At 41.1% G+C, this 15,509-nt stretch overlaps 1 protein-coding gene across 9 annotated transcripts in view; it reads left to right on the top strand.

Annotated features, from left to right (window-relative positions):
• Positions 1–15,509, top strand: part of MPHOSPH9 (M-phase phosphoprotein 9) — a 75,853-nt gene that overhangs the window by 996 nt on the left and 59,348 nt on the right. For 6 of the 9 annotated variants that reach the window (XM_055096317.2, XM_008964504.5, XM_034934753.3 and 3 more), the window contains exons 2-6: positions 1,743–2,004; positions 4,661–4,814; positions 9,173–9,262; positions 10,402–10,925; positions 13,788–13,911. In XM_055096317.2, coding sequence (XP_054952292.1) covers positions 1,901–2,004; positions 4,661–4,814; positions 9,173–9,262; positions 10,402–10,925; positions 13,788–13,911 — 996 coding nt within the window. In that variant the 5' untranslated portion in view covers positions 1,743–1,900. The remainder of the gene's footprint in view (positions 1–1,742; positions 2,005–4,660; positions 4,815–9,172; positions 9,263–10,401; positions 10,926–13,787; positions 13,912–15,509) is intronic. The other 3 variants (XM_008964505.4, XM_003812112.6, XM_034934755.3) reach the window with 3 other exon arrangements.

Below are 15,509 nucleotides of genomic sequence, written 5' to 3'. Positions count from 1 at the left end.
TGGATCTGCATCCGGATCCGGATTACCTTAGCAGGGGAAATAATAGATGGGGTTGCAGGTTCATCTCCCTGGAGAGCTTGTGTTTTCCTGGTGTTAATAGCATGGTGATTGGAATCCAGGTATTTCTGTTGCCAGTTGGAAGGGGCAGTCCTTGACTGTTTCAATGCCCCATTTGTCGTGGGTGATGGGCTGAGCCACTGGGGAAAAGTCCATTTAGTTAGGTCCGGTTACCCTTTGCATTCACTCCTGTCCCTGAAGGAAATGGTCCCTGTTTTTGTGTAATGCTTTATAAAAGCGGGCCCTAGAAAGTGGGAATCTAGCAGAAGCGGAATACTAGACAATATTCCTGTTGCACTCTCTAAGCTTTTCAGTTTGTAAGCAGCTGAAGTTTTCTTTTTTTCTCCTTTTTCCTCTTGCTCCCTTGCTCTTTTATAAATGCATGAATTCCCCAGGAAGGAGGCATCTTGTTTGACCTGTTACAGCCAATTTGCCATGGTATATACCCAGCTTCACTGAAATTTTAGTTGGCCTGGCAAATAATTTTTTTATTTTTATTTTTATTTTTTAAGAGATGGGGTCTTGGTCTGTTGCCCAAGCTGGAGTGCAGTGGCAGGATCATAGCTCACTGCAGTCTTGAACTCCTGGGCTGAAGTGATCCTCCCACCTCAGCCTCCAGGGTAGCTGGGACATGCTCCCAGTAGCTGCAGGCAGGCTCCAGTGTGCCCAGTGGTTTATTTTCTAAGAATAGCTGCACAGAGACAAAAGACCATATATATAGTTCAAAATGTACTTCCAGACAATGGGGAAGCTATGGTTGTTAACAGTTTAATTGGCTCTTTTTAATACAAATTAAATATTAAGTAGTTCAGTTCTTCTTGTCTCTGTATAAGTCAACAAACATATATACTTGGTAGAATTTATTAAACAAATGAACAAGGCATGCAAGTATTCCAATTGTTACATAATAGAATTATATCTAGAACTTTCATTGTAAAGCCTGGCAAAATGGTTTGCGCTATAATCCCAGCTGCTCGGGAGGCTGAGCACTTGAGGCCAGGAGTTGTAGACCAGCCTGGGCAACATAGCAAGATGCTGTCTCTAAAAAACAGAACCTTGATTATTAAACATATCAAAATCTGAAATATTACCTGAAAAAGGTGATGCTACTTTTGCAAATAATCCTTAATGTAGATTTTTAATTGAGATACATAATTCACATACCATAAAATTCAGTCTTTTACAAGTGTACAATTCAGTGGTTTTTAGTTCACAAGGTTGTGCAGCCATCACCACTATCTAATTCCAGAATTTTTTATCACCCCAAAAAGAAACTCCATACCAGCTGCACTCACTCACATTCTCCCCTTCCCCAGCTCCTGGCAGCCATTTGTCTATGAATTTGCCCATTCAAGATATTTCATATCAATGAAATCATATAGTCTGTGGTCTTTTGTGACTGGCTTTTTTTACTTAGCATAGTATCTTCAGTGTTCATGTATGTTGTAGCATGTGTCTTTTTATGGCTGAATCCTATCCTGTTCTATGGATATGCTTCATTCGTTTATCCATTTATCCATTGATGGACATTTGGGTGGTTTCTACATTTTGATTATTATGAATACTGTTGCTATCCTTAATGGAGATCTGTATGAAAGCAGTTAAGGTTTCCAAAGTTATGTAAAAACAGTTGCTAGCTTTAGTGGCTTTTTATAGTAGTATTTTTTTCCCTCATTCATTTTCAGACTCTCTTGGAAGTTTAGGATATTTCACAGTTCTGAATGTTAGCCACTGAAAATGCCAGTAGATGATGAAGCCTCTGAAGATGACACGGATTCACTTTCCTCAAACAGCCCAAGAACCTTTATTTTCCAATAAGAGAATATAACAATTTCTGTACACTATGGAAGAGTTTGACTTGGTGAAAACCTTACACAAAACTTCATCTTCTGTAGGATCTGATGAAAATTCTCTTCATTCTCTTGGACTGAACTTAAATACTGATAGGTAAGAATGGGATTTAAAAAAATGTACCAAATCAGAATAACCTTATTTGCATACGTTTATCAACTTATCCAAATAGTGTCATAGTTACTGATTTGAATTATTATTATTATTATTTTTTAACCTATCATCAAGAATGTTCAGGGAGGCTGGGCGCGGTGGCTCATGCCTGTAATCCCAGCACCTTGGTAGGCTGAGGCGGGTGGATCACCTGAGGCCAGGAGTTGGAGACCAGCCTGGCTAACATGGTGAAGCCTCGTCTCTACTAAAAATACAAAAATTAGCCAGGTGCAGTGGCACGCGCCTGTAGTCCCAGCTACTCAGGAGGCTGAGGCAGGAGAATTGCTGGAACCTGGGAGGCAGAGGTTGCAATGAGCCAAGATTGCGCCACTGCACTCCAGCCTGGGCGACAGAGCAACACTCTGTCTCAAAAAAAAAAAAAAAAAAAAATGTTCGGGGACAGATGTTTAAGTCAGGAATAGGTTTGGTCTTTTCACGTTTCTCATTTCTCTCAGAGATATGTACTTTTGCATGGAAAGCATTCTGAAAAAGAACTTGTTTTGCTTGTTTTACTTTCCTTTACATTTTTTTGTTTGTTTTTGGTAAATTACAAGCATATCTTTAACATTTAGTTGCCTAAATATTATTTCTACATTTTTAAATGATTGGGACAATTGATGTTTTATGTTGCAGAAATACTTCACCAATGTGGGAAGTAGCAGTTAAAGTTGAGTATTAGGAAGTTAAGACAAAAACAGACTCTAAGTAGACAAAATAGTGGACTGAATAGATGTTATCAAAGTGTGTTTTATGCATTTTATTAATTTTTTAAAATGCATTTTATTTTTAAGCTATCCTGTGATTGGTTTGTTTTTATTTTTTTAATGGTCTTAACACAGATCATGGTTTGTTTTTCATCAGAGCCTGTTTACTTTCAATTTGCACATAGTCTGACAAGCTTGGTTATTGGGTTTCTAAATTTATAGTAGCGTAGAAACAGCAAAGAGGCAAGGACTGTAAGAGAGGAGAGCATCTATAAAGAGCGGGTACAAGAAAGGAAAACAGCGGTTTTGGGGCCTTACTGGTAAAGGGGCAAGGAGCTTTAAACACAGTAGGTCTTGAAGAAATTGTGTATTATAAATAAATACATTACTTTAAAAGTTGTTAATTCTGTGCCCTTTTCAGGAGGAATTTAAGGCAGCTTACATGGGTATATAAAACAATGGGGGTGGGGAGTTTTAAAAAACAAAGGAATATGTGAAATAAAACGAGAAAAGGAAATTTTAAAAGGCACAGGAAATGGTCCTACAGTAATCTGTATGCACTTGCGGAAAGTTGGCCACGCATTTTGGTTCTTCTATTACTTGGTGGTCCCTTTAAAGTACACTTCTAGAAGATATTCCTGTTAGAACAGTGTTTGATTTGGCTGGAGGAAGCTAACTGTGCCTTGCTAGTGAAAATTAGGCAATTAAACTTGTCTCCCTTTTCATTGTGACTGGCAGTTAAATTGGCCACATTTAAACTTGATTATTACAGCTATGTAAAATCCTTTACTGATAACATATATTCTTTCCTTTGAATTTTTTTTTTTGACGGAGTCTTGCTCTGTCACTAGGCTGGGGTGCAGTGGTGCCATCTCAGCTCATTGCGATCTCCGTGTCCTGGGTTCAAGGGATTCCCCTGTCTCAGCCTCCTGATTGGCTGGGACTACAGGCACGCACTACCACACCCGGCTAATTTTTTGTATTTTAGTAGAGATGGGGTTTCACCATGTTGGCCAGGACAGTCTTGATCTCCTGACCTGGTGATCCGCCCGCCTTGGCCTCCCAAAGTGCTGGGATTACAGGCGTGAGCCACTGCGCCTGGCCTCCTTTGAATTTTTAGTAATATTTTCACTGGTCCTAACTATTATTTTATTGTTATTTTTATTTATTTTTTTAAACAAATTATTTGTGAAAGAAAGCAGGATATCAAGCAGTAAATAAATTAAAATGATCTTTTGGTGACTAGATTTTAAGTACATTTTAATGTCCTGAAATATATTGTGTGTTTATAAAACAAATCCAAAATAACTTACCTGAAGTTTGGAAAAGCAGTACTCCTGGAAAAAATCAGTGCTGTTTTACACACTGAGTAGGCTAAATAAGTCCTGAATGTTTGCTGCTGATTTGCTTGGCACAACTTTTATGCAGAGATAGTGCAGAGATAAGCATCAGCTTATCGTACCAAATTAAGGGTGTCCAGTGAACAAGATTTGACTGTCATTTGGGGCAGTGGAGAAAGAATCCCCACTGCACAATGAAGGGCTGTTCTTAAAGTTGGGGGAAATAATCCTCTGGAATAGCTGAGATCAGAGAAGCTGGAAATTAATCTTATTGTTTAGCACAGACTTTTTTTATTTTCTGCTGATCCTTTGGAGTGTTCTCTCACTTCTGGAGAAGGTCTTCCTGTTGTGTTCTTAAAAAGAGTACAGTGCGGTCTTTTTACTGGCCTTTTCCTTTTGTGGACCAACTTGTGATCAGATTTTGAACAAATGAGGTGCCATTAGAAGGATTAAATGTCAGTGGTTTTGTACTGCTCTGCTAAATCTTGAACTGCTGAATTATTCAACACTTTGATAGAATGAAGAAAACCATTTGAATTATTTATGTTTCAACAGAAGTAGTCCCCACCTTAGTACAAATGGGGTATCCTCTTTCTCAGGGAAGACCAGACCATCTGTAATTCAAGGTACAGTTGAAGTCCTAACTTCTTTAATGCAAGAGCTACAAAACAGTGGAAAGACTGATTCGGAACTTTGGAAAAACTGTGAGGTATCTAATTTTGTTTTATTTTTGGAATTTTAAAATAATTATGTTAAAACATACCTCCACTAAACTCTAAATTATTAGAAATTTATGTCCTGAAGAGCATGACACTTTTAAGTTAATGCTAAAGTGGTCAAGTATATTAATTTGGGAATGATATTGAATGAATGGAAAAAAGGTGATCAAAAGTATTTTTTAACAATATATTACTGATTAGACATACTAATTTGTATATTAAATATGAACTAAAACATTGTCTTGGTTCAGAGACCTGAGAATCCCAAAATTATTAAAATTGTTACTAATTGTAATGTTGTCAGTAACTTATATGGAATTGTCATCATTTTGAAAAACCTAAATGCACTTTGAAATATTTTCAATGTTCTAATTATAAATTGAAGCTTCTATTTAGTACCTTACCATATTCAGCTGTGATACATTGCATTATATTGTTTTCAGATCAGTGGTTCTTTGTTTCATAGGTTAAATTGTGATATAAAAATGTAACAGTTAAAAGAATACTTACATGGCCGAGCACAGTGGCTCACGCCTGTAATCCCAGCACTTTAGGTGGCCAAGGTGGGAGGTTTGTTTGAGGCCAGGAGTTTGAGACTAGCCTGGGCAAGATAGCGAGACCCTGTCTCTACAAATATAAATACATAAATAAATTAGCTGGTCATGGTGGCACAGTGTCTGTAGTCCTAGCTACTTGGGAGGCTGATGTGGGAGGATCACTTCAACCCAGGAAGTCAGGGTTGCAGTGAGCTATGATCACAGCACTACACTCCAGCCTGGGTGACAGACTGAGACCCTGTCTCTCTCTATATATAAAAAAAGAGAACCTGTAATCCCAGCACTTGAGGCAGAGATGGATAGCTTGTGCCCAGAGTTTGTGACCTGCTTGGGCAACATAGCAAGACCCCCTCAGTAAAAAAAACCAAAAAAACAAAAAAAACCCGTATATATAAATTTTATTTCATAGGATAATGCTCAAGATAGACTTTCCTAAGGCTGGATTTGATAGTTTTTTATAGAAATATTTAAACCATTATTAATTCTTAGAAAGCACTAGATCTTGTTTTAAACGTTAATTGTACTTTTAGAAGCATAATTTGTGTTATTTTTCAGAATGTAGAGTAAGCGAAATGAAAGATTACCTGGTTTAAGAATTCGATAGCAGCAACTGCTAAGTGTAATTATTTATATCCATTATCCATAATTATTGAAATTATAAAAAAGTATTATTATATGCTTAAAAAATTGAGTTTTCAGTTTTTATACTTTATGCTTGTTTGCATATAATAATCAGTATGCACTAACGTGAAAGACCTTTAAAAATGCCCATGCAAATGCAATTAAAAATGGAATGTTTTATTAAGTATATTAAATGCTTCCCTTAATGTATCTACTCATTAGCTTTTTGTTTATTTGTTTGTTTGTTTTTGAGACAGAGTCTTGCTCTGTTGCCCAGGCTGGAGTGCTATGGTGCGATCTCGGCTCACTGCCACCACTGCCTCCCAGGTTCAAGTGATTCTCCTGCCTCAGTCTCTCGAGTAGCTGAGATCACAGGCGAGCGCCACCATGCCCAGCTAATTTTTGTATTTTTAGTAGAGAAGGGGTTTAGCCATGTTGGCCAGGCTGGTCTCGAACTCCTGACCTCAGGTAATCTGCCTGATTTGGCTTCCCAAAGTGCTGGGATTACAGGCATGAGCCACCGTGGCTAGCCCTCATTAGCTTTGATAACTGAATTAACATGCTTTAGGACAAAGGAGGCATTGCCACAATGTATTTTAACTTCTGGAAAATTTGTGTTTAACTAGAAATTGTTACTTTTGATAATTAGAAATCAACCTTTTTTTTTTTGACATTAGCATCTTAAGTCAGAATCAGAATATACTCCCTGCCCCACCTCTCCTCTCCCCTCCCTCCCACCCCCTCCCTCCCTCCCTCCCTTCCTTTCTTCCTTCCTTTTCTTTGTTTCTTTTTCTCCTCTTTCATTCTCTCTCTTTTCTTTCTTTTTTTTTCTTTTTTTTTGAAATAGGGTCTCATTCTGTCATCCAGGCTGGAGTACAGTGGCACAATCTCTGTTCACTGTACCTTCAACCTCTTGGGCTCAAGCCATCCTCCCACCTCAGCTTCCCAAGTAGCTGGGACTACAGGTGCACACCACCATGCCCAGCTAATTTTTGCATTTTTTGTTGAGACAAGGTTTTGCTATGTTGCCCAGGTTAGTCTTGAACTCATGAACTCAAATGATCCACCCACCTTGGCCTCCCAAAGTGCTGGAATTACAGGCATGAGCCGCTGTGCCCAGCCTCTGAGCTCTGTTTTTATAACAGCTTTCAAAATAACATCAATTTATATTATCCTGAAATGAAATTCATAGGTAATATAACCTACCTTTACCCACTTTAAAAAATCAATATACTATCCTAAATGTGACATAAAGGAGAAATAAAAAATTTACAGTAAAATAACATGTATTTGGATATATCCATGTCAGGCACATGTTCATTAGAAGACATAATGAAGTAGTCATGTTTACCTGTATGTACTCACTGTGAATTCAGCAGCTGAACACAGATCAATATAGCTATGGTGTGTTGATGATCCAGGTAGTGTGTACAGCACCTCCACTGGTGACATGCTTTTCTGAAAGGGTGACCAACTTCTCATGAGATTTTGAAACTTAAGTTTGTTTTGATGTTATGAATACTGTGCGAAATATTTATTGTTTTATAACATAAAATGGACACAGGACAATTCTTCATCATGGGGGACTGCCCTATGATCTGCATGCCTGGACCCTGCCCACTAAATGCCAGTGATGTCCCCCCAGCTTTGTCATGACCGTGACCTCACAGATTTCCAACATGGAGTTCCTTCCCCATTGAGATCACTGCATCATATTTAAATTTAAAACTTAGGCCTGTAATCCCAGCACTTTGGGAGACCGAGGCGGGTGGATCACTTGAGGTCAGGAGTTCGAGAACAGCCTGGCCAACATGGTGAAACCGTGTCTCTACTAGAAAATATGAAAATTTGGCTGGGTGCAGTGGCTCACGCCTGTAATCCCAGCACTTTGGGAGGCCGAGGCAGGCGGATCATGAGGTCAGGAGATTGAGACCATCCTGGCTAACACGGTGAAACCCCGTCTCCACTAAAAATACAAAAAAATTAGCCGGGCGTGGTGGCGGGTGCCTGTAGTCCCAGCTACTTGGGGGCTGAGGCAGGAGAATGGCGTGAACCCAGGAGGCAGAGCTTGCAGTGAGCCGAGATCATGACACTGCACTCCAGTCTGGGCGACAGAGCAAGACTCTGTCTCAAAAAAAAAAAAAAAAAAAAAAAATATATATATATATATATATATATATATATATAAATTAGCAATTAGCCGAACTTGGTGACACATGTCTGTAATCTCAGCTACTTGGGAGGCTGAGGCACGAGAATTGCTTGAACACGGGAGGCGGAGGTTGCAGTGAGCCCAGATCATGCCACTGCACTCCAGCCTGGGTGAGAGAACGAGAGACTCTGTCTCAAAAAAAAAAATAAATAAATAAATAAAACTTAATCCTTTTAGCCATCTATGAGATATTATTATTCCCATTTTATAAAGTAGGAAACTGAGGTACAAATTAATTTGTCCAGGACCCCACGAGTTTTTAGTGGAGAGCTTGGAGTTAGAGTGGGGCAGGGGTAGGAGACAGAGTTCACAAAGTGAACATTTAAGAGACTTTCTGATGTGGCAAATACTATGAAGGAAATAAATAGGATGACAAGAAAGAAAGGAACTGTTAGGATGGTTTGAGAAGATGACAATTAGGCTGAAATTGCAGGGTGGGAAGACAGCAGTCATGGTGAAAGCTGTGCAAGAGCTCGCGAGGTGGTGGGCACATCAGGTGCTCAGCTGTGAGGTGGGAGACAGTTTTGGCATGCTCACAAACAGAGGATGCCCGTGAGGCAGGTGCGTAGCCAGCAAAGGACAGAGAGCTGGGATGAAGTGGAGAGGTGCGTAGGAGCCAGACAGTGCAGAGCCGTCTAAGGAGAGCTTAGGAGTGGAAAGATGCTGAAAGGCTTTACGCAGGCAGTTAGTTTTCATAGCCACTTCCTGATGTTGTGTATTGCTGCATGTGGTCTGTGGCTGAAAGTCTCCCAGCCTTGAGGCTGAACGTAGCCTTCTGTAGAACTCCCTGCTCTCTTGGTGTGGTGCGCCAGCATACTCTAGCTATGAGAGTGCTGATGGCGCTTGGGATTTGGGATGGATCATGACCTAAAAAGGGCTCTTTTACACTGGAGGAATTGTTCTGTGAAATGTTAAGTCAAAAAATTATTTTTAACTAACATATTTTATAATTTAATAGACCAGGTGGTTACAGCTATTCAATTTGGTGGAAAAACAATGCCAAGAACAGATAGTTGCCCAGCAGGAGCAGTTTCACAACCAAATTCAAGTAAGTTACCATTTACATTGATTCCTTTTTTATATACATATACGTACATATACACACACATACACACACACATATATATATACACACACACACATATATAGAAATGGAGTCTCACTCTTGTCGCCCAGGTTGGAGTGCAGTGGCTTGATCTCAGCTCACTACAACCTCTGCCTCCTGGGTTCAAGCCATTCTTCTACCTCAGCCTCACGAGTAGCTGAGATTACAGGCACCTGCCAACACGCCCGGCTAATTTTGGTATTTTTAGTAGAGACGGGTTTCGCCATGTTCACTAGGCTGGTCTCAAACTCCTGACCTCAGGTGATCCACCCACCTCGGCCTCCTGCCCAGCCCTTTTTTACTTTTATTTTTATTTATTTTTTTTGAGATGGAATCTCACTCTGTTGCCCAGGCTGGAGTGCAATGGCACGGTCTTGGCTCACTGCAAACTCCGCCTCCCAGGTTCAAGCAATTCTCCTGCTCCGGCCTCCTGAGTAGCTGGGAATACAGGTGTGTGCCACCATACCTGGCTAATTTTTGTATTTTTAGTACCAACCATGTTGGCCAGGCTGGTCTGGGACTCCTGACCTCTTGATCTGCCCGCCTTGGCCTCCCAAAGTGCTGGGATTACAGGCGTGAGCCACCACACCCAGCATCCTTTTTTATATTTGTAAGAAAAAACAATAAGTTATATCAATTTTTTTTTTTTTTTTGAGACAAGGTCTCACTCTGTCACCCAGGCTGGCGTGTAGTGACATGATTTTAGCTGACTGCAACCTCTGCTTCCTGGGTTCAAGAAATTCTCCTGCCTCAGCCTCCTGAGTAGCTGGAATTACAGATGCGCACCACCGTGTCTGGCTAATTTTTAGTAGACTCAGAGTTTCACTGTGTTGGCCAAGCTGGTCTTGAGCTCCTGACCTTGTGATCTGCCCACCTCGGCCTCCCAAAGTGCTGGGATTACAGGCGTGAGCCACTGTGCCTGGCCACCAGCCTCAATTTTGTTTATAAACTAAAGATAAAGTATCACATTATCTTTAGAATAATATCTCATCATATTTTGAAACATGATATTCTTGTAACAGTCATAAAAATATGATGTTTAATATACTTTCTTACCCAAATCTATAACTTTTTATTTCCAGCATATACAGGAGGAGATAAAAAATTTAGTCAAATTACAGACTAGTAGTGCTTCCTTGGCTTCCTGTGAAGGAAATTCTTCAAACAAACAAGTATCTTCGGAAAGTCAAATGGGTTTTTTTTCTCTAAGCAGTGAGAGAAATGAATCTGTTATCCATTATCCTGAATCCACAGAACTTGAAATACAGCAAGAAATGTCCACGTCACAACCAGACTGCAATGTGGATAGTTGCTCAGTAAGCAGTGGATATGGCACCTTTTGTATCTCAGAATTAAATCTGTACAAATCTAAAGACCCTAAGGAGTTCATGGAGCACGTAGATGTTCCCAAAGGACAGTATGTAGCACCTGTGGTGCCGGCTGAGTCACTTGTAGATGGTGTGAAAAATGAGAATTTTTATATACAGACTCCTGAAGAGTGTCATGTGTCTTTAAAGGAAGATGTATCCATTTCTCCTGGTGAATTTGAACATAATTTTCTTGGTGAAAATAAGGTTTCTGAAGTATACAGTGGGAAAACAAATAGGTAAGTAGAATTTCTATCATTTGAAGGGAGTTTATTACATTTAGAATCTAGTGTTCCTTTTAATGCACTATAATAGAATGAGATGTATTTGAACATTTATCAGTTCATTGCCTGTAGAAAATGGAAATAAACAAAGCACACTATATTCTAATGACACTGACTTTCTTCCCATCTGTAATGTTGTAAGACTACTAAACTCTTAAGGTCGGAAGCTTTGCCAGAAAATAGAAGAGATATTTTTAGCAGACAGGACTGTATCAATAGTGGAAGTTTGTCACACATGTTCATGTAATTTGAACAATTTTTTTTCGTTTTTTGAGACGGAGTCTCGCTCTGTCGCCCAGGCTGGAGTGCAGTGGCGCAATCTCAGCTCACTGCAAGCTCCGCCTCCCGGGTTCACGCCATTCTTCTGCCTCAGTCTCCTGAGTAGCTGGGACTACAGGCACCTGCCACCACGCCAGGCTAATTTTTTGTATTTTTAGTAGAGACGGGGTTTCACTGTGTTAGCCAGGATGGTCTCGATCTCCTGACCTTGTGATCTGCCCGCCTCTGCCTCCCAAAGTGCTGGGATTACAGGTGTGAGCCACCGCGCCCGGCCACAATTTTTTTTTTTTTAAAGGTGGGGGTCTTGCTTTGTTGCCCAAGCTGGTGTGCCGTGGTGCAATCATAGCTCACTGCAGCCTAAAATTCCTGGGCTCAAGTGATCCTCCTGAGTAGCTAGGACTATGAGCGCGTGCTATGTTACCATGTCCAGCTGAAACCAAAAATTATATACAGGGTTACCCAATTTTATGTTTTGTTTTTTTTGATATGGAGTCTTGCTCTTGTCTCCCAGGCTAGAGTGCAGTGGCGCAATCTCAGCTCACTGCAACCTCTGCCTCCCTGGTTCAAGTGATACTCCTGCCTTAAGTCTCCTGAGTAGCTGGGACTACAGGTGTGGGCCACCACACCCGGCTAATTTTTGTATTTTCAGTAGAGACAGAGTTCCGCTGTGTTGGCCAGGCTGGTCTCTCTCCTGACCTCAGGTGATGTGCCCACCTCAGCCTCCCAAAGTGCTGGGATTATGGTGTGAGCCGCCGTGCCTGGCCCCAATTTTATGTTTTTATTTTCTTTTTTCTAGTCTGTATGCTGCTGAATGTTTTTGTTTGTTTCTTTTGTTCTGTTTTTATTTATTTTTTGAGATGGAGTCTCGCTCTGTCATTCAGGCTGGAGTGCAGTGGTGCGATCGCAGCTCACTGCAACCTCTACCTCCCAGGTTCATATGATTCTCCTGCCTCAGCCTCCTGAGTAGCTGGGACTACAGGCATGTACCGCCACGTCCGGCTAATTTTTGTATTTTTAGTAGAGACAGGGTTTCGCCGTGTTGGCCAGGCTGGTCTCGAACTCCTGAGAGTTTAGTAGTCTTACAACATATGCCCACCTTGGCCTCCCGAAGTGCTGGGATTACAGGCGTGAACCACTGCACCCAGCCTGAATGTTTTTTATGTATAAGAAGAATTTTTATAAATTTAGTGACATTTCATGACAAAGGAGGCTTTTTATTAAACTGTGACTGAATGTTTGTAAAACAAATAATCCTTAAAAATTTCATAATTTATCCCAAGTTTTTAGTTTCATGTCCCTGAATTGTGTCATCTAAAGCAACACAAATCTTATGTATGTTCAAGTATAATGATTGATTTATGCCAACAAATACAGTCTCATTGTAGAGATACATTTAGCACTTGGAAGGGCAAATGTGGTGGTTTTTGTTCTAGTCTATGGCTACAGACTTTTTGTATTATTAGTCACTGTTAGTCTTTTTTTTTTGAGACGGAGTCTCGCTCTGTTGCCCAGGCTGGAGTGCAGTGGCGCGATCTCGGCTCACTGCAAGCTCTGCCTCCCGGGTTCACACCATTCTCCTGCCTCAGCCTCCTGAGTAGCTTTTAGTAGAGACGGGGTTTCACCATGTTAGCCAGGATGGTCTCGATCTCCTGACCTTGTGATCCGCCCGCCTCAGCCTCCCAAAGTGCTGGGATTACAGGCGTGAGCCACTGCGCCAGGCCTGTCACTGTTAGTCTTTTTGTTTACTTTGCCTTTGATAATAAGAAATTGAAAAAAGTAATGTAGGTGAATTAATAAAAATTCATTGTCTTACCGCTAGTAGAAAAAACAACTGGCTGGGCGCAGTGGCTCACACTTATAATCCCAGCATTTTGAGAGGCTGAGACAGGTGGATCACTTGAGCCCAGGAGTTCGAGATCAGCCTGAGCAACATGGCAAGACCCTGTCTCTACAAAAAAAATAGAAAAATTAGCTGGGTGTGGTGGTGGCCACCTGTGGTCCCAGCTACTTGGGAGGCTGAGGTGGGAGGATCACCTGAGCTGAGGAAGGTCAGACTGCAGTGAGCTGTCATTGCACCACTGCCACTGCATTCTAGCCTGGGTGACAGAGAGGGTCTCTAAAAAACAAACAAACAAACAAAAACCACACACACAACAACAACTGAAAGCAACTGGTGGTTAGCTTTATATGTGAAGTACAGTATCTAAAGAAATAATTTTGGAACCCAGTGTGGTGGCTCATGCCTGTAATCCCAGCACTTTGGGAGGCTGAGGTGGGCAGAGGTCAGGAGTTTGAGACCAGTCTGGCCAACATGGTGAAACCCCATCTCTAGTAAAAATACAAAAATTAGCTGGGCGTGGTAGTGCGTCTGTAATCCCAGCTATTCAGGAGACTGAGGCACGAGAATTGCTTGAACCTAGGAGATGGAGGTTGCAGTGAACTGAGATTGCGCCACCGTACTCCAGCCTGGGCGACACAGCGAGACTCTGTCTCAAAACAAAAAAAAAAAAGTAATTTTGGTTTTCTCTTCTTAAATAGTAATGCTATAACATCATGGGCACAAAAACTGAAGCAGAACCAACCAAAGAGAGCACATGTAGAAGATGGAGGTTCAAGATCTAAACAAGGAAATGAGCAAAGTAAGAAGACACCAATTGAGAAAGTAGGTGACTAGTCACTTTCCCTGCGGGCTCCAGTACTGATGATTATGTGGGTTTAGTACACGCTCATGAACAAAACTCTTGTGCCCTTTCTTTTGTATTGTTAATTTGTTCATTTATACATTTTTTTTGTTGTTGTTGTTTTGAGACGGAGTTTCGCTCTTATGGCCCAGACTGGAGTGCAATGACGTGATCTCGGCTCACTTCAACTTCTGCCTCCCAGGTTCAAGCGATTCTCCTGTCTCATCCTCCCAAGCACCTGTGGTGGTACAGGTGGTACATGGTGGTGCAGTCGTGTGCCACCATGCCTGGCCAATTTTTTTTTTTTTTTTTTTGAGACGGAGTCTCGCTCTGTCACCCAGGCTGGAGTGCAGTGGCACAATCTTGGCTCACTGCAAGCTCCGCCTCCCGGGTTCACGCCATTCTCCTGCCTCAGCCTCCCAAGTAGCTGGGACTACAGGCACACGCCACCACGCCCGGCTAATTTTTTGTATTTTTAGTAGAGACGGGGTTTCACCATGTTGGCCAGGCTGCTCTCGAACTCCTGACCTCAGGTGATCCACCCACCTTGGCCTCCCAAAGTGCAGGGATTATAGGCATGAGCCACCACGCTCGGCCCATTTATGCATCTTTCTTTTGGTGTTTCAGAGGATTAGAAATAATGATTTGCTGTAAGTGTTTCTTCTTTAGTAGGCTAGAAATCAAAGCTAATAAAGGATAAAATATTATGAAAATGAATCATTTGCAAAGGTCCTATTTCTCTTTGTACTGCAAATGTTTACATTTAGCCAGAGAGTAATCCATTTAATTGTTTAAAATAAACTTTCAAATAATTTATATTATTATTAAATTGTAAGAAGTAATACTGTAATCTTAAAAGTTGAGGCTGGGCCAAGTGGCTCATGCCTGTAATCCCAGCACTTTGGGAGGCCGGGGTGGGCAGATCACGAGGTCAAGAGATCGAGACCATCCTGGTCAACATGGTGAAACCCCGTCTCTAACTAAAAATACAAAACTTAGCCGGGTGTGGTAGCATGCGCCTGTAGTCCCAGCTACTTGGGAGGCTGAGGCAGGAGAATCACTTGAACTGGGGAGACAGAGGTTGCAGTGAGCCAAGATCACGCCATTGCACTCCGGCCTGGCAAAAGAGCGAGATTCTGTCTAAAAAAAAAAGGTTGAAATTTGAACAGTTCTGAGTTATAATCCAAATTGTGAGAGATTAAATGTTGAAATTCTGTATGGCCCTTTTGCTAACCTAGCAGCTACTTTAATTAAAAGATTATAGATATTGAGTAAGGTTTTTTAAAAAATTATTTAAATTTGAGTTTCAGATAATTAAGATTTTAAACATTTCATTTATTTATTTATTTATTTATTTATTTATTTATTTATTTTTTTGACATGGAGTCTTGCTCTGTTGTCCAGGCTGGGTTGCAGTGACATAATCTCAGCTCACTGCAATCTCTGTCTCCTGGGTTCAAGCGATTCTCCTGCCTCAGCCTCTCGATTAGCTGGGACTATAGGCGCGTGCCACCACGCCTGGCTTATTTTTGTATTTTTAGTAGAGATGGGGTCTCGCCATGTTGGTTAGGCTGGCCAG

Source organism: Pan paniscus, chromosome 10 (genome assembly GCF_029289425.2).
Source record: "Pan paniscus chromosome 10, NHGRI_mPanPan1-v2.0_pri, whole genome shotgun sequence".
NCBI lineage: Eukaryota > Metazoa > Chordata > Mammalia > Primates > Hominidae > Pan > Pan paniscus.
The sequence above is the reverse complement of the archived record's forward strand: the minus strand, read 5'-3'. Positions and strand labels throughout refer to the sequence as shown.